A 22813-nucleotide genomic window follows, 5' to 3' on the forward strand; every position below is an offset into this window, starting at 1 on the left:
GAGAGGGGGAGGAGGAGGGGGTGGAGAGGGTGGAGGAGAGGAGGTGGTGGAGGAGAGGAGGTGGATGGAGAGAGAGGAGGTGGATGGAGAGAGAGGAGGTGGATGGAGAGAGAGGAGGTGGATGGAGAGAGAGGAGGTGGATGGAGAGAGAGGAGGTGGATGGAGAGAGAGGAGGTGGGTGGAGAGAGAGGAGGTGGGTGGAGAGAGAGGAGGTGGATGGAGAGAGAGGAGGTGGGTGGAGAGAGAGGAGGTGGATGGAGAGAGGTGGATGGAGAGAGAGGAGGTGGATGGAGAGAGAGGAGGTGGATGGGAGAGAGAGAGGAGGTGGATGGAGAGAGAGGTGGAGAGAGAGGAGGTGGATGGAGAGAGAGGAGGTGGGTGGAGAGAGAGGAGGTGGGTGGAGAGAGAGGAGGTGGATGGAGAGAGAGGAGGTGGATGGAGAGAGAGGAGGTGGATGGAGAGAGAGGAGGTGGATGGAGAGAGAGAGGTGGGTGGAGAGAGAGGAGGTGGGTGGAGAGAGAGGAGGTGGATGGAGAGAGAGGAGGTGGATGGAGAGAGGAGGGGGTGGAGAGAGAGGAGGTGGGTGGAGAGAGAGGAGGTGGGTGGAGAGAGAGGAGGTGGATGGAGAGAGAGGAGGTGGATGGAGAGAGAGGGGGTGGAGGAGAGGTGGATGGAGAGAGATGGAGAGTGAGGTGGATGGAGAGAGAGGAGGTGGGTGGAGAGAGAGGAGGTGGGTGGAGAGAGAGGAGGTGGGTGGAGAGAGAGGAGGTGGGTGGAGAGAGAGGAGGTGGATGGAGAGAGAGGAGGTGGATGGAGAGAGAGGAGGTGGGTGGAGAGAGAGGAGGTGGGTGGAGAGAGAGGAGGGGGGTGGAGAGAGAGGAGGTGGGTGGAGAGAGAGGAGGGGGTGGAGAGAGAGGAGGGGGTGGAGAGAGAGGTGGGGGTGGAGAGAGAGGAGGGGGTGGAGAGAGAGGAGGGGGTGGAGAGAGAGGAGGGGTGGAGAGAGAGGAGGGGGTGGAGAGAGAGGAGGTGGGTGGAGAGAGAGGAGGTGGATGGAGAGAGAGGAGGTGGATGGAGAGAGAGGAGGTGGATGGAGAGAGAGGAGTGGGGTGGAGAGAGAAAGAAGAGATGATACGTTTTTAAAAAGGGCACAATGGGACAACAGAATGATGAAAGAGGGATGAAATCATCTCCATCTCCTCACCATTGTAGCTGGTGTAACTGTTGACAGGCCAATCAGCAACATCCACCTCATTACTGCTATAAGGACTGGAGACCACTTCCAGTCAGTCCATGTACTGTAGTAGGTCTGCTCTACAGGCCCACATCCCTTCAGGCCACACGGACGACACTGGAGATGGTTCCCAGTCGGTCCAACCTACCTGTTTGAGTCTGCTGTGTAGGTTGAACTCCCACCAGTAGAGGTGATAGGTGTAGAAGGAGAAGTCATCGTCCTCTCCACAATCACTGGTGTAGGACAGCACGTAACGACCACACTTAGTGAACCCCAGGAAGATGTGTCTGGAACAAGAGAGAGGGAGGGGTGTGAGATAGGGAGGGGTGTGAGAGTGGGGACACAAGGTGTGTGTGGAGATGACTTAATTGGCTAGTTCGGTTGGCTCAATGTTGCTCAACATTTCTCTGGTTCGCTAACGGAGAATTCCATCCAGATGGCAAGATACTTAACAATGCTAACCATACTTGTTCCACCACACTTTTTCCCTCACCTCAAACTTTACAAATGACAGTTGTTTTTTCGGTTACAGTTCATGAAGTACGCTTCACCTTCTCACCTAACGTTACCTCTTCGTTATCGTTCAGGGGACCCGCTGCTGTAAGTTAACTGGCAAACTACCATTGCACTCTCCACTCTTCCCAGAGCGGCCGCTGATGCTGTAACTAGCAAATTGGTCGTCTCTTCAGTAGCTCAGTTGGTAGAGCATGGCGCTTGTAAATACGTAGAATGTATGCACACATGACTAAGTCGCTTTGGATAAAAGCGTCTGCTAAATGGCATATATTATATATTATTATATTCTTCTCACTTCGGTCGCAGCATTCTGTTACGTCAAGCCTTGGATTCAGCCAGTAATGATCGCAAACTGGCTCTAACCAGAATAGAAAGAGGAGTGGGAGGCCCCGGTGCACAACTGAGCAAGAGGACAAGTACATTAGAGTGTCTAGTTTGAGAAATAGACGCCTCACCAGTCCTCAACTGGCAGCTTCATTAAATAGTACCCGCAAAACACCAGTCTCAACGTCAACAGTGAAGAGGAGACTCCGGGATGCTGGCCTTCTAGGCAGAAATGTATAAGTGACCCCAAACCTTTGAACTGTAGTGTATGTACATATACACACACAGTAACAGAAAGGTTTGAACTGTAGTGTATGTACATATACACACACAGTAACAGAAAGGTTTGTAGTGTATATAGACATACACACACAGTAACAGAAAGGTTTGAACTGTAGTGTATGTACATATACACACACAGTAACAGAAAGGTTTGTAGTGTATGTACATATACACACAGTAACAGAAAGGTTTGAACTGTAGTGTATGTACATATACACACACAGTAACAGAAAGGTTTGTAGTGTATGTACATATACACACACAGTAACAGAAAGGTTTGTAGTGTATGTACATATACACACACAGTAACAGAAAGGTTTGAACTGTAGTGTATGTACACACACACAGTAACAGAAAGGTTTGTAGTGTATGTACACATACACACAGTAACAGAAAGGTTTGAACTGTAGTGTATGTACATACACACACAGTAACAGAAAGGTTTGAACTGTAGTTATGTACATAGAACACACACAGTAACAGAAAGGTTTGTAGTGTATGTACATATACACACAGTAACAGAAAGGTTTGCAGTGTATGTACATATACACACAGTAACAGAAAGGTTTGAACTGTAGTGTATGTACATATACACACACAGTAACAGAAAGGTTTGTAGTGTATGTACATATACACACACAGTAACAGAAAGGTTTGAACTGTAGTGTATGTACATATACACACAGTAACAGAAAGGTTTGTAGTGTATGTACATATACACACAGTAACAGAAAGGTTTGAACTGTAGTGTATGTACATATACACACACAGTAACAGAAAGGTTTGTAGTGTATGTACATATACACACACAGTAACAGAAAGGTTTGTAGTGTATGTACATATACACACAGTAACAGAAAGGTTTGGACTGTAGTGTATGTACATATACACACACAGTAACAGAAAGGTTTGTAGTGTATGTACATACACACACAGTAACAGTCAACGGTTTGAACTGTAAGTGTATGTACATATACACACAGTAACAGAAAGGTTTGGACACCTACTTTCTCCAGGGTTTTTCTTTATTTTATTGTGGAATTATAGTGAAGACATCAAAACTATGAAATAACACACATGGAATCATGTAGTAACCCCCCAAAAAAGTGATCAACAAATCAAAATATATTTTATATTTGAGATTCTTCAAAGTAGCCACCCTTTGCCTTGATAACAGCTGTGCACACTTGGCATTCTCTCAACCAGCTTCCATTAACAGGTGTGCCTTGTTAAGTTACTTTGTGGAATTTCTTTCCTTCTTAAAGTGTTTGATCCAATCAGGTGTGTTGTGACAAGGTAGGGGTGACACACAGAAGATAACCCTATTTGGGAAAAGAACAAGTCCATATTTTGGCAAAGAACAGCTCAAATAAGCAAAGACAAATTACAATCCATATTTCCTTTAAAGACATGAAGGTCAGTCAATCTGGAAAATGTCAAGAACTCTTAAAGTTTCTTCATGTGCAGTCGCAAAAACCATGAAGCACTATGGTGAAACTGGCTCTCACGAGGACCGCCACAGGAAAGGAAGGACCTGAGTTACCTCTGCTGCAGAGAATAAGTTAAATTGAGTTAACAGCCTCAGAAATTGCAGCCCAAATATATGCTTCACAGAGTTCAAGTAACAGACATCTCAACATCAACTGTTCAGAGGAGACTGTGTGAATCAGGCCTTCATGGTTGAAACGCTGCAATGAATTGCTTGGGCCAAGAAACACGAGTAATGGACATCTGACCGGTGGAAATCTGTCCTTTGGTCTGATGAGTCCAAATTTGAGATGTTTGGTTACAGCCGCTGTGTCTTTGTAACACGCAGAGTAGGTGAACGGAGGATCTCCGTATGTGTGGTTCCCACTGTGAAACAGAGGTGGTGTTGTGATGGTGCTTTGCTAGTGACACTGTCTGTGATTTATTTAGAATTCAAGGCACACTGAACTAGCAGGGCTACCACAGCATTCTGCAGAGATATGCCATCTGGTTTGTGATTTATTTAGAATTCAAGGCACACTGAACTAGCAGGGCTACCACAGCATTCTGCAGAGATATGCCATCTGGTTTGTGATTTATTTAGAATTCAAGGCACACTGAACTAGCAGGGCTACCACAGCATTCTGCAGAGATATGCCATCTGGTTTGTGATTTATTTAGAATTCAAGGCACACTGAACTAGCAGGGCTACCACAGCATTCTGCAGAGATATGCCATCTGGTTTGTGATTTATTTAGAATTCAAGGCACACTGAACTAGCAGGGCTACCACAGCATTCTGCAGAGATATGCCATCTGGTTTGTGATTTATTTAGAATTCAAGGCACACTGAACTAGCAGGGCTACCACAGCATTCTGCAGAGATATGCCATCTGGTTTGTGATTTATTTAGAATTCAAGGCACACTGAACTAGCAGGGCTACCACAGCATTCTGCAGAGATATGCCATCTGGTTTGCACTTAATGGGACTATCATTAGTTTTCCAACACAACAATGACCCAAAACACACCTTTAAGATGTGTTAGGGCTATTAGACCAAGAAGGAAAGTGCTGCATCAGATGAACTGGCCTCCACAATCACCCAACCTCAACCCAATTGAGATGGTTTGGGATGAGTTGGATGGCAGAGCGAAGGAAAAGCATCCAACAAGTGCTCAGCATATGTGGGAACTCCTTCGAGACTGTTGCTGGTTGAGAGAATGCCAAGAGTGTGCAAAGCTGTCACCAAGCAAAGGGTGGCTACTTTGAAGAATCTCAAATATTTGTTTTTTTACTTACTACATGAGTCCATATGTGTTATTTCATAGTTTTGATGTCTTCACTATTATTATACAATGTAGAAAACAGTACAAATAAAAAACAAACTTTTGACTGGTACTGTATATATACACACACACACACAGTACCTGTGTAAAGTTACACACCTACTCACTCAAGTTTATTGTCGTCATTTTCACTATTTTCTACATTGTAGAAAGACATACTCTTTCAAAACACTCACCCTGCTCTGAGGAACTCCTCGCTGACTATGTTCTTCAGGGGAACACAGACGCGCGGTGGTAGTTTCCTGAACAAGCGCTGAGAATACTGGCCAGACAACTATAGGAGAGAGGACGTGGAAAGTTAGTGGAAAGTGGTCAACGTGCCCAATAAATAACCTCCATTGAAACAGCTTGTTAGTCCAGGGGGTCGTGTGTATAACCATCTCAGAGTAGTCGAGAGGATTTAGAATCCGTTTTGCCTTTCAGATTATGGGTAAGATTACACTGACAGGAGGGACCTCAGATCAGCACCTACCCTGAGATGCTTGATTACGTACAGCACTCGGATGAGGCTTGGTAGGAGTCCAGGAAAACAGTCTTAACCACTCTACCTACACACACACCCACCCAGCAGTGTTCTGTCATCCAGGTCTCTAGGGTCAACATTAACACCTGATTTAACTCGCTGATCAGCATCACCTTTAACGTTAGCTGAAACAGAAGGCCAGCAGTCCCCAAGACCATAGTTGAAAAACATTGCAACACAGAGGAATCATGCCGTGCAGTGATCTGAAATAGCTCGCGGCGACTACAAATGCAAAACTAGTAAATTGGCGCGTTAGCTTGTTGTGTTACTGATTGTGAAATAAACAGTTAACGTGCGCTAGCTGGCTTACTGCTCGGTTCAACAAACGTTAGCTAGCTAAGTGGCTTGGGATAGACGGTTAACTAGCTAGCAACATTTCCTCACACAATATAGCAACCAGCCTTTTAACTTAGGTATCATAGATTGTATCTAGGTTTTGGCCAAAGGTGGCTTGTTAACGAGTCAGCCTGCTTGCTAACGTTGGTGCTTAAAAACGCGTTAACTAGCTAGCATCCGCAGGGTCTGGCACTATCGAGACATTGACCCTGCGACTACACATTCTTCGTCAAAGCCATGCTTGTGCCATTCTCTTGTCTAGTTTGTTGCGTACCTTTCCACGGTTCAGAAGCTTGACGACATGTTCTTTGTGTTTTCTCTGCGTTTGTTTGTTACCGTCCTTTTCTGATTTCGAGCTGGGCGCCATTTTCCGCCGTAGTGTTCACTAAGCCCCGCCTACCTTCCGACCCATGGCCTTCCCATTGGTTCTCGATTACGGTGGGAGAAGTCCGATTGGCATACATGAACGTAAGTCAAAAACGAAAACAAATCTCCCAGCATGTGATTGGTTATAGGGTGAACAATATGAATGTTTTTGTCACAAATTAAGTTTGTAGTAATATTGTTGAAACTATGTGCAACAAAACATTCAATCCACCAAGTATCTCAATACTTAAATTTTTTATTGTGAAGTTTTTAAAAACAAGCAGTAAAAAGTAAAAAAAAAAAAAAAAAAAACTGCATACAACATATAACGACTTCTTGGAACACGAGGAAAAATAAAAGGCATCCCATCTGATGATGCAGCAACCTGATCTGAAGTCAGCAAGGGGACGGGGGCCTCGGGGACACAAACTGTGCCAAAACAACCAACATAAGCAGGCACACACTGTAGCAAGCATCCATAGAAACAGGGGCTTGTACACACAGTCAGTCGCACAGGCACACACAAACCCAGGCCCACCCTTTAGTTACTGAAAAATATGAACTAAGTAAAATTATAAGTGGGTGGGGGGAGGGAGGGGGGAAAATGCTGCTACTTCATCAACACAGGGAATGTTTTAACTGAACTAGACGTTAATTAAAAATTAAAATAAAAGCCTAAAAAGCAAAAAAATATCCTTTTGCTTGCAAAAAAAACAACTCGTTTTTACAAACTGATGCTGAATATTAGTAATAGTTATACTCCAAAGTACTGCTAGACGACAGTTTATTCCTCAGGAAAAACAAACAAATGACAGAAGTGCGAGTCCATGTATTTTACAGATGGGTATTAGCGAGGCCAATGAGTAGGAGCTCTTTACCATCTTCCCCTCTTCTTCTCTTCCCCTCCTCAGACACTAGTTGGGGTACAGGGTGAGGACAGGCAGACACTAGTTGGGATGCAGGGTGAGGACAGGCAGATAGTAGGGGTTGGGGTGAAGGGTGAGGACAGGGGAACAAAGGAAAAACAACCCTATCAAGTTGTTCAATCATTTCATCAGCAAAAAAAAAAAAAATCGTAGTTGTTATTTTTCAGTTTTTGTAAAAAAGAAAAAGAAAAACAAGGGGAATTTTTAGGGGAAGAGAAGAAGGGGTACTGGGAGTGTATTTGAGGGAGGGAATTAAGGTTTTGCTTCCATCAAAACCAGACATTTTTTGAATGACTTAAACCCAGAAGAAAACATTTAAAAAGTCCAGAGAGCTGGATGGGATGTGGCTGCAGTGAAGAGACAGTCCTCCCGGTCCACGTCTGACAGGCTTGGAGACTGGCTGGATTTGGTTCACTGGGCCTGGGAGAGAGAGAATGAGAGGGGAGAGAGGTTAAAGTAACTGTCCAGTGTTCCCAGATTTCTATGAAATCTGTTACCTGTTGTCCTGGCTGAGTGGTGTGTGTGTGTGTGTGTGTGTGTGTTACCTGTTGTCCTGGCTATGGGGTGTGTGTTAACTGTTGTCCTGGCTGAGTGGTGTGTGTGTGTTACCTGTTGTCCTTGCTGTGGGGTGTGTGTGTTACCTGTTGTCCTTGCTGTGGGGTGGCAGCCTGTCCCGGAGCCCCTCCAGGGCCGTAGAAGGCCGCCTGCTGCCTATAGTACTCAGCCCAGGCTGCACTGTAGTCCTGCTGTCCGCCCGCTCCTCCCCCGGCCACGGCTGCAGCCGGCGCTGCTGCAGCACCTCCACCGGGCTGGGCTGAGGAGAGACAGGGAGGGAAGGCGGATCAGATTTTAAGATCAAGAACTTGGGACAAGAAAATAGCATTTGTTGATCACAATTCTGCTGTATAGAAATAAATCTGAGGACATCTTCTGGATGAAAAGTGTCCATGTAGAAGGACTATACAGTGTGAAGGTCTTTCAGTCCTTTTCTAGTGACACACAGGCTCTCCTGACATGTCTGGAGACTGGACAGTCCTATAGGATGTCTTCTGGATCAAGATGGCCGCCATTTCACAAGAGCTGACCCAGCTGTGATTATCTAGAGGTTTATTTTTTACTAAATGTATCCACTATTATTTCTTATTTCTTCTGTGTTTTGTTTCTAGTGATACATTGTTATTGATTATAGGACTATAGGACATGTCATTGTAAAGTCAATATAACCATGGCGATGATCATAACCATGGCGATGATCTTACCCATGCCCATCTTCTTGTAATACTCCTCCCAGGCCTTGGTGTAGTCTGGCTGGCCTCCAGGGGTCTGGGCTGCCTGGGAGGGGTCTGCCTGGACTGGGGCGGCTGCTGGGGCGTTGGGGGCCTGGCCCGGCATGGCGCCCCCTGGCTGCTGCTGGTAGTACTGCGCATAGTAGGCTGCCCACGCTGCATTGGGGTCTGCTGCTGCCTTGTCTGGGGGGAAGATTAGAGGGGGGAAGATTAGAGAAAGAGGGTTGAAAGGGAGGAGAAGGTAAAAGTGAGGAGAGGAAACGAGAAGGTAAAAGTGAGGAGAGGAAAGAGAAGGTAAAAGTGAGGAGAGGAAACGAGAAGGTAAAAGAGGAAAGAGCGTTGAGGACAGTTCAGGGAAAAATGTATTGACCAGGAGGGAAAGTGCCTGATAGAGTTCCAGACCAGTGTATATGAAGCCGTGTCTACTCACTGGGGTCGTGTGGTCCTCCAGGGGCCTGCCACTGCTGGAAGGTGTTTCCCCAGCCCTGAGGGGCCCCATAACCATGACCACCTGGGGGGCCGCCACTGGAGAGAGAGGAGAACAATAAAACACTTCATATCTTTCTAAGTCTTACAAAGCGTCACAAACACACCAACACGCATGACACCCATTGGCTTTAACTAACATGTGGCCTTGTTTTATTCAGAGGAAGAAATGTAAATAACATACGATGTACATGACAGACAAATGGGGATATAAATCAAACATTATGTCCAGCAGGTGCTGTAGCACTAGCCTTTACGTCCAGCAGGTGCTGTAGCACTAGCCTTTACGTCCAGCAGGTGCTGTAGCACTAGCCTTTACGTCCAGCAGGTGCTGTAGCACTAGCCTTTACGTCCAGCAGGTGCTGTAGCACTAGCCTTTACGTCCAGCAGGTGCTGTAGCACTAGCCTTTACGTCCAGCAGGTGCTGTAGCACTAGCCTTTACGTCCAGCAGGTGCTGTAGCACTAGCCTTTACGTCCAGCAGGTGCTGTAGCACTAGCCTTTACGTCCAGCAGGTGCTGTAGCACTAGCCTTTACGTCCAGCAGGTGCTGTAGCACTAGCCTTTACGTCCAGCAGGTGCTGTAGCACTAGCCTTTACGTCCAGCAGGTGCTGTAGCACTAGCCTTTACGTCCAGCAGGTGCTGTAGCACTAGCCTTTACGTCCAGCAGGTGCTGTAGCACTAGCCTTTACGTCCAGCAGGTGCTGTAGCACTAGCCTTTATGTCCAGCAGGTGCTGTAGCACTAGCCTTTATGTCCAGCAGGTGCTATAGCACTAGCCTTTATGTCCAACAGGTGCTGTATCTACTGTGTGTGTGTGTGTGTGGGGGGCTGCATTATCAAGGTTGGGGTTGTAGGGGTGCATGGTTGGTGTACTTACTGAGGGGGTCCTCCGGGGCCACCAGGCCCTGGGTTGTAAGGGTTGGGGTTATAGGGGCCCATTGGACCAGCTGGACCAGGTCCCCCAGGACCTCCCCCTAGAGGACACAGAGGAGCCTAGAGGAGCAGAGAGGAAACCATTCATTCCATTTACAGGTCATGTGGGACTATTAAATGATACACTGGGTGTTTAAATGTGTGTCGACACGCGTCCGTCCTCCCGTACCTCGATCTTGTCCTCTATGAGCTGCTTGGCGTGATCTATCTGTTGAGGGGACCCCCTGATGATGAACAGTTTGAAGTTGGGGTCCCCGTTGGGCGGCGGCTGACGCGAGATCTCCACAAAAGCCCCCGTCTGCTGGTTGATGGCCTTGACATTCTCGCCACCCCGACCAATCACCAGGCCGCATTTGTGGGCGGGGATAGAGAAGGTTACCTCACCTCCCGGAGGACCGCCCCAGTTGCCCTGGCCTCGCCCCCTGCCATGGCCACCCTGAGGCATCCCCCCCGTGCCAGGTGGACCTGGAGGACCCTGAAGAAGAGACACAGGTAAAGGCTTCCACACAACTGCGCTCGCATACTACCTTTTAAAGAGCTTCGCTTGAAAACCGCAAAGTGCCAGTAGTACTATTTGTCCATTTGTAGACTCCGTAGACAGTACACACTTCCTCAAAAATAATCGTGATATAAATCTAAGATTACTCAAAAAAATGTCATTAATTTGACATTTTTGCATAGATCCGAGTTGCATCTAACTAAGATGTTTGGTGTGGTATTTAGTGAAAAAATGTGCACTAAAACAAGTCTATAGACAACAGTTCATTGAAGGATCTCTACTATTGACCAATGAAGGGACGTAGATGTTGAATGCTGAACTTCAGCCCTGAGAAAATGTGGTGCAAACAGAGCGAGGAAGATTTTTTTTTTTTAAAGATACCTTTTTTTTTAAACAACTTGGCTGAACACCAGAACTGTCACAAAATGTTCAGAATATTGCACAAAGTGTTCTGAACGGTTTCAGATGGGAAGCTTTTTTAATGTATTTTTTTAACAGTGTCATTTTTATCCATCTGCCCAGATACTAAAGCTGAACATGTGCCAGCTGGACAAATCTGGCACATTGACAGAAAATGTCCCCTTCAAAGAAATGTATTAATAAATGTCAAGGAGAAACTAGAAGGGGAATAGTGGAGATGTGATGTACAGTGGCTTCCATAAGTATTCACCCTGCTTGGCATTTTTACCACTTTTACCACTTTGAAGACTCCCATTCAACAACAACGTCATACCAGTCATCCAACTGACTCCCATTCAACAACTACATCATACCAGTCATCCAACTGACTCCCATTCAACAACTACATCATACCAGTCATCCAACTGACTCCCATTCAGAGCAACACAGAAGCATCCAGGGACAATGCCCTGCTCAAGACCAACATGACCCGAACCCCCCCAAGATCCCCCACAGGTCCCCAATAGCTGTCCCTCAAACATTCAGGACCACCCCCACAGTCCCACCCCAAGCAGAAAAATACAATTGATTGCTTTCCCCAAGAACCCCCCAATGCACCAACAACCAAGAGAATGAACTAAAGAGAGAAAGACAAGAACCAAGAGAATGAACTAAAGAGAAAAAGACAACAGCAGAACATTAAAACATGTTTTAAAAGGACAACTAAAGTTCTAACAGCAATGCCAACTGTATGTTTGTGTGCATGTCTGGCACTATTACATGGATGTGTTTATTTGAATGAGGGTGTGTATATGCATGTGTCCAAACACCTACATGGCAGCAGCCTCAGGCAAACCGGCGTTGGCTGTAAAAACACTGCTCCTCCGTGTCACTCAAACTGACTTTATTATGTTTTGACTTTTATCTTTGACCATCATTCCATCGCCCCCACAGCAACTCCACTCCCACACCCCAACCATCTCCACACCCCAACCCTCAGCCCATCCATCTCCTCACACATCCCATCCATCTCCACCCATCCCAGCCCCCGGCCCATCCCTCTCCACTCCCCCGGCCCATCCCTCTCCACTCCCCCGGCCCATCCCTCTCCACTCCCCCGGCCCATCCCTCTCCACCGGCCCATCCCTCTCCACCGGCCCATCCCTCTCCACCGGCCCATCCCAGTCCCGCCCATCCCTCTCCACCGGCCCATCCCTCCTCCACCGGCCCATCCCTCTCCACCAGCCCATCCCTCTCCACCGGCCCATCCCTCTCCACCGGCCCATCCCTCTCCACCGGCCCATCCCTCTCCACCGGCCCATCCCCTCTCCACCAGCCCATCCCTCTCCACCAGCCCATCCCTCTCCACCAGCCCATCCCTCTCCACCGGCCCATCATCCCAGCCCATCCCTCTCCACCAGCCCATCCCTCTCCACCAGCCCATCCCTCTCCACCAGCCCATCCCTCTCCACTCCCCGGCCCATCCCTCCACTCCCCAGCCCATCCCCCCCCAGCCCATCCCTCTCCATCCCTCCCCCAGCCCATCCCTCTCCACCAGCCCATCCCCTCCACCTCCATCCCTCTCCACCAGCCCATCCCTCTCCTCTCCACCAGCCCATCCCTCTCCACCAGCCCATCCCTCTCCACCAGCCCATCCCTCTCCACCAGCCCATCCCTCTCCACCAGCCCCATCCCTCTCCACCAGCCCATCCCTCTCCACTCCCCCAGCCCATCCCTCTCCACTCCCCCAGCCCAACCCATCCATCCATCTCTGCTGGCCACCCACTTCAGGTTTCTACTCTACACATTTTTCAAATATTACTTCCATATAAGAATTATATAATAGTGACAATAATTCTATAATAATTTTAGCAGAAAAGCACAAAATCTTGAATCCTGCGTTATGGTTTTTCTTTCCATGTTTTAATAACGGATTTAAAATGGTGCTCTGTGGGATGTTTTTTTTATATAACCCAACCCTGATCTGTACTGTTTGGAGAGCTCCTTGGTCTTCATGGTTTATATAACCCAACCCTGATCTGTACTGTTTGGAGAGCTCCTTGGTCTTCATGGTTTATATAACCCAACCCTGATCTGTACTGTTTGGAGAGCTCCTTGGTCTTCATGGTTTATATAACCCAACCCTGATCTGTACTGTTTGGAGAGCTCCTTGGTCTTCATGGTGCCCCTTGCTTAGTGGTGTTGCAGACTCTGGGGCCTTTCAGAACATATATATATATATATACACACTGAGATCATGTGACACTCAGTTAAATAAAGTCCACCTGTGTGCAGTCTAAGTATGTGACTTCTGAAGGTAATCACCAGGTCTTATTTAGGGGGCTTCATAGTAAAGATGGTGAATACATACACTTTCCCAGGTCATTTTTTTGAACAAGTAATTTCTCATTTCACTTCAACAATTGACTATTTTATATATCTCCATTACATGAAATCAAAATAAAAATCTATTTCAATTCCAGGTTGTAAAGCAACAAAACAGGAAAAATGCCAAGGGGGGTGACTACTTATGCAAGGCATATTTCAGATCTGGCCTTCGAGACATCTCTCCTTCTCAAGACCAGAAGGTCTCACCTGTCCATACCCCTGCACCATCTTATATTTAACTCAGTGTTTCCCCCTGCTATCTAGTCCCACTTCCCTTCACACCCCACATGTACCCCCTGTCCTCCCACGTGTCAGCCTGTAGCGGGTAGTGTACGTAACCCCCCCCCCCTCCCATGTGTCAGCCTGTAGCGGGTAGTGTACGTCCCCCCATGTGTCAGCCTGTAGAGGGTAGTGTACGTAACCCCCCTCCCATGTGTCAGCCTGTAGAGGGTAGTGTACGTAACCCCCCCCCCCCATGTGTCAGCCTGTAGAGGGTAGTGTACGTAACACCCCCTCCCATGTGTCAGCCTGTAGAGGGTAGTGTACGTACCCCCCCTCCCATGTGTCAGCCTGTAGAGGGTAGTGTACGTAACCCCCCCCCCCCCATGTGTCAGCCTGTAGAGGGTAGTGTACGTAACACCCCCTCCCATGTGTCAGCCTGTAGAGGGTAGTGTACGTAACCCCCCTCCCATGTGTCAGCCTGTAGAGGGTAGTGTACGTAACCCCCCTCCCATGTGTCAGCCTGTAGAGGGTAGTGTACGTAACCCCCCTCCCATGTGTCAGCCTGTAGAGGGTAGTGTACGTAACCCCCCCCATGTGTCAGCCTGTAGAGGGGGGTGTACGTAACCCCCCCCCCCCTCCCATGTGTCAGCCTGTAGAGGGTAGTGTACGTAACCCCCCCCTCCCATGTGTCAGCCTGTAGAGGGTAGTGTACGTAACCCCCCTCCCATGTGTCAGCCTGTAGAGGGTAGTGTACGTAACCCCCTCCCATGTGTCAGCCTGTAGAGGGTAGTGTACGTAACCCCCTCCCATGTGTCAGCCTGTAGAGGGTAGTGTACGTAACTCCCCCTCCCATGTGTCAGCCTGTAGAGGGTAGTGTACGTACCCCCCCCCCATGTGTCAGCCTGTAGAGGGTAGTGTACGTAACCCCCTCCCATGTGTCAGCCTGTAGAGGGTAGTGTACGTAACCCCCCCCATGTGTCAGCCTGTAGAGGGTAGTGTACGTAACCCCCCTCCCATGTGTCAGCCTGTAGAGGGTAGTGTACGTATCCCCCTCCCATGTGTCAGCCTGTAGAGGGTCAGCCTGTAGAGGGTAGTGTACGTAATGTGTCAGCCCCCCTCCCATGTGTCAGCCTGTAGAGGGTAGTGTACGTACCCCCCCCATGTGTCAGCCTGTAGAGGGTAGTGTACGTCCGTCCTCCCCCCTGCCCTCCCATGTGTCAGCCTGTAGAGGGTAGTGTACGTCAGCCCCTGCCCTCCCATGTGTCAGCCTGTAGAGGGTAGTGTACGTACCCCCCTCCCATGTGTCAGCCTGTAGAGGGTAGTGTACGTACCCCCTGCCCTCCGTCCTCCCATGTGTCAGCCTGTAGAGGGTAGTGTACGTACCCCCCCCCCTGTGTCAGCCTGTAGAGGGTAGTGTACGTACCCCCTGCCCTCCGTCCTCCCTGACTCTGATGCTCTGCAGCAGCTCGTTGATGATGGAGGCAGCATGCTCACAGCGGTCTGGAGGGCCCATGATGTGGGCTATCTTATCAGGACCTGCACCGTCATCTAGAGAGAGAGAGGGGGGAGGAGGAGGGGGAGGGAGGCAGCAAGAGGGGAGAGAGAGAGCGATCGAAAGACAACGAGAGAAAGATGGAGGGAAGCACAGATCGCCGCGAAAGAAAGACAGATCGAGCGAAAAAGATGAGAAAGAGTCATCATAACGATCATCGTTTAAACCAAAAGATTCCAGTCAAAACGTTTCTTATACGGTCCTGTACCTTCATCTGACAGAGGGGGGAGAGAGGGGGAAGAGAGAGAGGGGGAGAGGGGTGAGGGAGAAAAAGAAGGAGAGAGTTACCATACTGTTCACAACACTCAGCTGAAGCAGAGTCAAGACAGGAAGTTGCTACCTGGACTTGTCCCATAACAGATTGGCACCTCTAAGATGAGGTGCACTAACATGCCCTTTCTGACCCGATAGAAACACTTCAATCTGCTGTGTGTAAGTGAGTGTGTGTGTGTGTGTGTGGTGTTTAAGTTTCATATACAGTCCTGTACCTTCATCTGACAGAGGGAGAGAGAAAGGGGGGGAGGGGACAAAGAGAGGGAGAGTTACCATACTGATCATAACACTCAACTGAAGCAGGGTCAAAACGGGGCGGCGCTACCTGGACTCATCCCATAACAACAGACTGGAGCTCCCAGCTGCAAACCGTTCTGTTACGGTGGGGCTGTACTGAACATGCCCCAGGTTCGCCGTTCGCCCCACAGTCAAGTTACTTATTTAAATGTGGTGGGACTAACAGGTCTGAGATCAGTTTGTTTCTCCTGGACCTATGATCACGTGTAAAAAAAACACTCCATCGTAAAATACTAATGTTTCCTATGATAGAAATATTTTAAATCTGTTGTAGGTGTGGGTTTGAATCTTATAAGTCATGTACCTTCATCTGATAGAGAGAGGGGGGGAGGGAGGGAGAGAGAACAGAAAGAGGGAGAGAATTACCATAGTGATTATAACAACTGAAGCAGGGTTGAAGGGGGAGATACAGGGACTGGCTGAACAACAACAGAAGGTAGTGTTCCGTAGCAGGAAGTCGTGTTTGTGATCCTCACCTGGTTTGAACTGTATCCTAACTCCAGCGTCTGCCTGGATCTTCTTGATCATCTCTCCACTTCGACCAATCACAACTCCCACAGAGTGGCGGGGCACGGGCACCTGGCCAATGAAAAGACACCTTAAATGAGGAAAAGGCATCTGGCCAAGCTGAAACACGATACTGATGAGGCAAAGACGTTCAACAGAGTTGTAGTCGAGGCTCGTTACTAAACGGGGCTGCAATGCCACAGTCATTCTACAACGTTTAACCATAGACTTAGAACGAGTAGAAGGGGTATTCTCAATCAGGTCAATGATGCTGCTGTCAGATGTTCTATTTACCATTCTAGTCCATCTAAGTCTATGGGTTTAACCCCTCAGGGCTGCATTTCCATCAGCCGAGCTGCCTTCCCTGTGCCATGGTGGAAGGTGGGGTTAACACATAACTAGAGAGAAGCAGCTGGGGGGAGTTTGACCTCCACAGCTCTGTCAAATCCAGTCAGACTTCCAACTACAATCAAGTTGAATCCATCTCATAAACATTAAAGATCCTACTCACATCCATGCCTCCTCCACCACCACCTCCTCCTCCTCCCATTTGGTTGCCAAAATTGTTTCTGTCTCCAAAGCCAGCGTGATCCCTCTCTCTCAGGATCTCATTCACCAGCTCCTTGGCTTGCTGCAGAGAGAGAGAGGGAAAGTAAGAGAGGTTGATCAAGTCAGACAGTACTACCTGGCATAATATCAGAGACATAACTTACAACCAGCCCCATATCCAGGAACACAGCACGTGTGGTGTACGCAGTACGCGCAACAGGGGCGTGTGGTGTACGCAACAGGGGCGTGTGGTGTACGCAGTACGTGCAACAGGGGCGTGTGGTGAACGCAGCGCGTGTGGTGAACGCAGCACGTGTGGTGTACGCAGTACGTGCAACAGGGGCGTGTGGTGTACGCAGTACGTGCAACAGGGGCGTGTGGTGTACGCAGTACGTGCAACAGGGGCGTGTGGTGAACGCAGTACGTGCAACAGGGGCGTGTGGTGAACGCAGTACGTGCAACAGGGGCGTGTGGTGAACGCAGCACGTGCAACAGGGGCGTGTGGTGAACGCAGCACGTGCAACAGGGGCGTGTGGTGAACGCAGCACGTGCAACAGGGGCGTGTGGTGAACGCAGCACGTGCAACAGGGGCGTGTGGTGAACGCAGCACGTGCAACAGGGGCGTGTGGTGAACGCAGCACGTGCAACAGGGGCGTGTGGTGAACGCAGCACGTGCAACAGGGGCGTGTGGTGAACGCAGTACGTGCAACAGGGGCGTGTGGTGTACGCAGTACGTGCAACAGGGGCGTGTGGTGTACGCAGTACGTGCAACAGGGGCGTGTGGTGTACGCAGTACGTGCAACAGGGGCGTGTGGTGTAGTACGTGCAACAGGGGCGTGTGGTGTACGCAGTACGTGCAACAGGGGCGTGTGGTGAACGCAGTACGTGCAACAGGGGCGTGTGGTGTACGCAGTACGTGCAACAGGGGCGTGTGGTGTACGCAGTACGTGCAACAGGGGCGTGTGGTGTACGCAGTACGTGCAACAGGGGCGTTTACCTGTACTTTGTAGGGGTCTCCGATGATGCGCAGGGGTTTGTCCATGTTGGGTGGCTGGGAACCATCTTGGATGAGGATCATCTTCACTCCAGCACGCTCCTACAGGGAAGAGAAACATCTCTCTGTCATATATACCCATCTCTCTCTGTCATATATACCCATCTCTCTCTATATATATCTATATCTATCTCCATCTGACGAGCCTCCCCATGTATAGTGTTGGTTTCCTAGTACTTCCCTCCCATTATATTAGTAGCTGTGTTCTGATTCGTTCTCCTGTACAGATATGATGTACCAGTACACCCCCTGGACAGGACACTAGTCTATTTCCTGTTTCTGTAGGGTGAGGCAGCCTGATGTACCAGTACACCCCCTGGACAGGACACTAGTCTATCTCCTGTTTCTGTAGGGTGAGTCAGCCTGATGTACCAGTACACCCCCTGGACCAGAGGCTTCAGCTATACAACTCCCCAATGTGCACCTGTAGTTGTTTGATGGTCTCTCCTCCCTTGCCGATGATTAGGCCGGCCTTGCCAGCTGGGATCATCATCTCCTGCATGGAGCCACTCTGCCCATTGGTCGACTCGTGGAAAGAAGAGGAAGGAGCACCGCGCCCCCGAGATACAATCTCATCCAGAAACATCTTGGCTTTCCTGAAGAGGAGGAAAAGACAGCGACAGGGAGGGGGGCAGGTAGTTAGAAAGAGATGTGTAATGATGAGAAACACTATACCAGCGCCCAGAATTGTTCAAATTGAGATCAACGACTAGGAAAAACTACTGAACTCTAATCGTTCCACACAGCTACAAGGGATACTTCCAAATGGCACCCTACTCCCTATGTAGGGCACTACTTTAGAACAGAGCCCAATTCCCTGTGTAGTGCACTACATTAGACCAGGGCCCTATGGGGACACTACATTAGACCAGGGCCCTATGGGGACACTACATTAGACCAGGGCCCTATGGGGACACTACATTAGACCAGGGCCCTATGGGGACACTACATTAGACCAGGGCCCTACGGGGACACTACATTAGACCAGGGCCCTACGGGGACACTACATTAGACCAGGGCCCTACGGGGACACTACATTAGACCAGGGCCCTATGGGGACACTACATTAGACCAGGGCCCTACGGGGACACTACATTAGACCAGGGCCCTATGGGGAACATACATTAGAACAAGGCCCTATGGGGAACATACATTAGAACAGGGCCCTATGGGGACACTACATTAGACCAGGGCCCTATGGGGACACTACATTAGACCAGGGCCCTATGGGGAACATACATTAGACCAGGGCCCTACGGGGACACTACATTAGACCAGGGCCCTATGGGGACACTACATTAGACCAGGGCCCTATGGGGACACTACATTAGACCAGGGCCCTATGGGGACATGACTTAAGTGTCTTACGCGATGGCATCAGGGTTTCCTGTGAGGGAGACGCTCCTCTCTGGCATGCCACCACTGTCTGAAACACAAACAACAACAAGTAAACATCAACAAGTAAACAACACCTGTCTCACTGGCAGACTACAAATGCATCCCAGTTGGCACCCTATTACTTACAAAGTGCACTAACACGGCCCTATGGCCCCTGGTGAAAAGTAGTGTACTAACAGGGCTACGGGCCCTGGTGAAAAGTAGTGTACTAACAGGGCCCTGGTGAAAAGTAGTGCACTAACAGGGCTACGGGCCCTGGTGAAAAGTAGTGCACTAACAGAGCCCTGGTGAAAAGTAGTGCACTAACAGTAGTGCACGATAAAGGCATATGCTCCAGCCAAATGTAATGCTCTATTTTTGACCAGGGCGCTGGCCTAGAGTAGTGCCCTAAAAAAGGTCATTGCTCTTGTCCAAAGAAGCACTATATTTGCTCAAGGCCCTGGTCCAAAGCAGTGCCGGATAGTTCCACGTTTTAATGTCACGTGTACAAGGACAGCAAAATGCCTTTGTTGCGAGAGCCAATCAGAACAACGCAGTGCCCTTTATCAGGCATAATAATGGCCATCGCTCTGGTCTAAAGTAGTGCACTATATAGGGAATAGGGCTCTGGTCTAAAGTAGTGCACTATATAGGGAATAGGGTGCCATCTGGGCTACGTGCTGAGATAGTAGAGGTAGTATATAAAGAGAGGTGAGCACCTAGTTGCTCACCTGGAGCGATCTGGACCTTGCAGCCCGAGTCCTGCTGGATCTTGTTGATCTGCTCGCCGCCTCGACCAATGACTGTGGAGAAACAAGCCGTGAAGTCATTTTATCATAGTAAGCGTGAACAGCTTCTCTGTGTGAGCTCAAGCGATACTGTGTGTGTACTCACTGAGTCCGACCATGCCGTCTGGCACTCTGTACTCCTCTGTCATAGTGGAGGGTCTGACACTGAAGAGAAAAGAGGGAGAAAGGAGAGAAAGGAGGAATGAATGCTTATCCTTCACAACAAGCCCAAAACACCGGGGAATCAAACACTGCAAAATATACAAGACAGTCAAAAAGAAAGAAAACAGCCTTCTATTAATACCTTTGCTGAGACAGGGCAGCGAGCTGAGCTCCGATAGCTACAGGGAAGAGTAATGGATTAACAACCAATAGAAAGCAACCGATGAATGTGAGAGGATAGGCAGAGACGAGAGATCGTCTGTTAGGTATACGTACACAAAGCAGTGGCTGAGTCTCTGTCCCCCTGGGAAGACATCTTCTTGGCATCTGGTTGGTCTGATAAAACAGGAAAAACATGAACATCAATTACCACCCTGAAGTAAGGCTCCCGGGAACATGATCCTCTGTGTGTACATGGTGCATGTGTGCGTCTCGGTTTTCCTCTGTGTGTATTACTCCATGTGTGCGTCTCGGTTTTCCTCCTGTGTGTATTACTCCATGTGTGTGTTGGTCCCTGTGCCTCTGTGTTGCCCTCCCCCTGGTCTCCTACCTCCATCCTCCAGAGAGCGTTTCAGTGTTTGGAACGGGAAGCCCTCTCCTCCTCCTGCTCCTCCATTGTTACTTGGAGGTCCGGCATCTCCTCCGATCTTAGCTGCAATCTAGGGAACACACACAGCATGTATCCCATTCAAATGCATTGTGTGAGCGCCTAGAGAGAATTAATTTGGCCCAAGATAGTGATATATGGACCGTTTTGTATAATATTCCCCGGGTTTGAATCTGGAGCTGGTAACCTGATCCTAGATATGTAGCTGCCCAAGTACATCACCTCTACACAAACCATGTACCATCCCGCATCCCTTTATTACACAATAGCTGGGTTGGATCCCAAACAGCACTTTATATTCCCGATAATGGACTAATTTGACCAGATCCCCGTGGTGCCATTTGAGAAGCAGCCCTAGACTCGGTAGTTATTGTCTACACCCGGGGTTAGTCCAGGTAGCTGCCAGACTGGGATAAGAGGATCTCATTTAGAGATACTGGCCTAATTCGTATCACAGACATGTCGGCAGTAGCTAACGTTTACACTAACTAGAGCGTGTTTGTGTCCCACTAGCTATGCAAGTTAGCTATTCTGAAACACTGGCCGACAAATTGGACTGTTTTGGAAAAGTTTGTATCGCAGGTTCCATGTGGAAACGTCTACCTCATTAGCTAACGTTATTGAACTAGCTAGCTACTACCTTAAGTTAATGATAGTCTGCTGACGCCAGCTAGTTACCGAAATTAACGCTAGCCACGTTAAATGATTGATGACTAACTAGTTAACCACTCACTAAATGGTAGGTCTATTGGAATATAAATTGAGGGCTTTTCGTGATCACCAACATTAGTTAGCTTGCTATCCAGGCACCGAACGGTAACGTCGGTGTTTTTGGGCTTGTTGGCGAGCTGCTATGTAGAACAAGGAAAGCATCGCCACGCCGAGAACACTACCAGCTAACGGCAGCACTCCAGCCGTGTGGTGCTACCGAACTCAAAACGTTTAAACGTTAGCTAATATTAAAAACAAAGCCACACATGCGTACACCAACATGAGGTTCAAATCTAGTTTTTTCGCATTTTTGATTTCACCCAAACACCAAGCCGGTCGGTCGGTCGTTCGCATCGATTCGAGTAACCCATCGACGGCCTCGTTGCAAGCTAGCTAGTTAGCCTAGCATCGTAGCACACAACAGACTGGCTTGGGTCAGTGCCCCAGTCTCGCCTATTGCTCCGACCTTTACCTGTCTGGCTCGCTGCACGGCGTCCGCGAAAGCATCTTTTTTGCCTCCAGCGCCCGCTCCGGCCCCGGGTGAGCCGTAGTCCGACATGCTGCTTGCTCTCTTGGGGAAAATACACAGACACACACGGGGGGTTTGGACAGGTAGTTAGGCCGAGCAGAGTTGCGCAGAAGCGGGAAGATGAGAAAGGCGAAGTGCGGGGAGGGCGCAGAAAGTGGGCATCAAAACCTTCTAGCAGTCTTCCCTCCTAAAGTAACCAATCGGTGATTGCGAAGGAGGCGGTGAAGAATTACAGACACAAATCTTACTGGTTTACTGCCTCGAACGTAGGTCCTTATTGACCAGGGCAGGGAGATACTTGATTGACAGGTCAGCTTCGACCAATCATCTGTAGGCGCTTTTTGAAGAGCCAATCGGAGTTTGAAGAATGGTCAAGTTGACCAATGTGCTTACAGAAACAACCTTTCCATCATTGATTGATGTTTGTAACGACCAATACCCATTTGGGGGCAACAATGAGCTCTTTCAGCTCGTAAAAACACTCACCGTCAATCAACCTTGCGCTATCTCAAAAGTGGAAACACAGATGAAAGCAACAAAGCAGAAACTTTGAGTTAGTTTTTGGTACCTTTGCTATAAATATTAGCCTGGTCCCAGATCTGTTGTGATTTTGCCTACTCCGTTGTCAAGCCAAACAGCGTGACAATTCCATAAGGAGTTGGCAAGAGAGCTGAATCAGACTAGCACCCAGGCTAACAGCATTCAGCCATGTCATTTAAATATTAGTGACCAAGCTACACTGTCCAATTTTAGTGTCCCAAATGGCACCCTATTCCCCATATAGTGCACACATTTTGACCAGAGGAATAGTAGTGTAGTGTACTATATAGGGTGAATGGTCTCTGGTCTAAAGTAGTTCACTCTATAGGGTGAATG

The 22813-nt window shown here is 48.7% G+C and overlaps 2 protein-coding genes across 3 annotated transcripts in view; both read right to left on the bottom strand.

The window, feature by feature from the left end:
* The window catches only part of LOC127931952 (DDB1- and CUL4-associated factor 15-like), a 77920-nt gene extending 71455 nt beyond the window's left edge, over positions 1-6465 (bottom strand). The window contains exons 1-3 of the mRNA XM_052526109.1: positions 6300-6465; positions 5343-5440; positions 1380-1518 (exon numbers count right to left, since the gene is read on the bottom strand). Of these exons, the coding sequence (XP_052382069.1) occupies positions 1380-1518; positions 5343-5440; positions 6300-6392 (330 nt within the window). The 5' untranslated portion in view covers positions 6393-6465. The remainder of the gene's footprint in view (positions 1-1379; positions 1519-5342; positions 5441-6299) is intronic.
* A 166-nt stretch (positions 6466-6631) lies between these two features.
* Positions 6632-22150, bottom strand: khsrp (KH-type splicing regulatory protein). 2 transcript variants are annotated; one of them, XM_052528130.1, is made up of 18 exons: positions 21881-22150; positions 20641-20749; positions 20367-20426; positions 20233-20269; positions 20035-20093; positions 19860-19943; positions 19132-19189; positions 18188-18359; positions 17707-17805; positions 16672-16791; positions 16130-16232; positions 14955-15079; positions 10193-10498; positions 9968-10083; positions 9034-9128; positions 8577-8786; positions 7959-8131; positions 6632-7737 (listed from the first exon to the last, which is right to left on the bottom strand). In XM_052528130.1, exons 1-18 carry the CDS (start codon positions 21965-21967, stop codon positions 7729-7731), a joined length of 2022 nt encoding a protein of 673 aa, XP_052384090.1. In that variant the 5' UTR covers positions 21968-22150; the 3' UTR covers positions 6632-7728. The 2 variants fall into 2 exon arrangements, with proteins under 2 accessions (XP_052384090.1, XP_052384091.1); XM_052528131.1 differs by having other exon boundaries at positions 19872-19943; positions 21881-22148.
* Between the last annotated feature and the right edge of the window lie 663 nt (positions 22151-22813).

This window comes from Oncorhynchus keta, chromosome 10 (genome assembly GCF_023373465.1).
Source record: "Oncorhynchus keta strain PuntledgeMale-10-30-2019 chromosome 10, Oket_V2, whole genome shotgun sequence".
NCBI classification, from domain to species: Eukaryota; Metazoa; Chordata; class Actinopteri; order Salmoniformes; family Salmonidae; genus Oncorhynchus; species Oncorhynchus keta.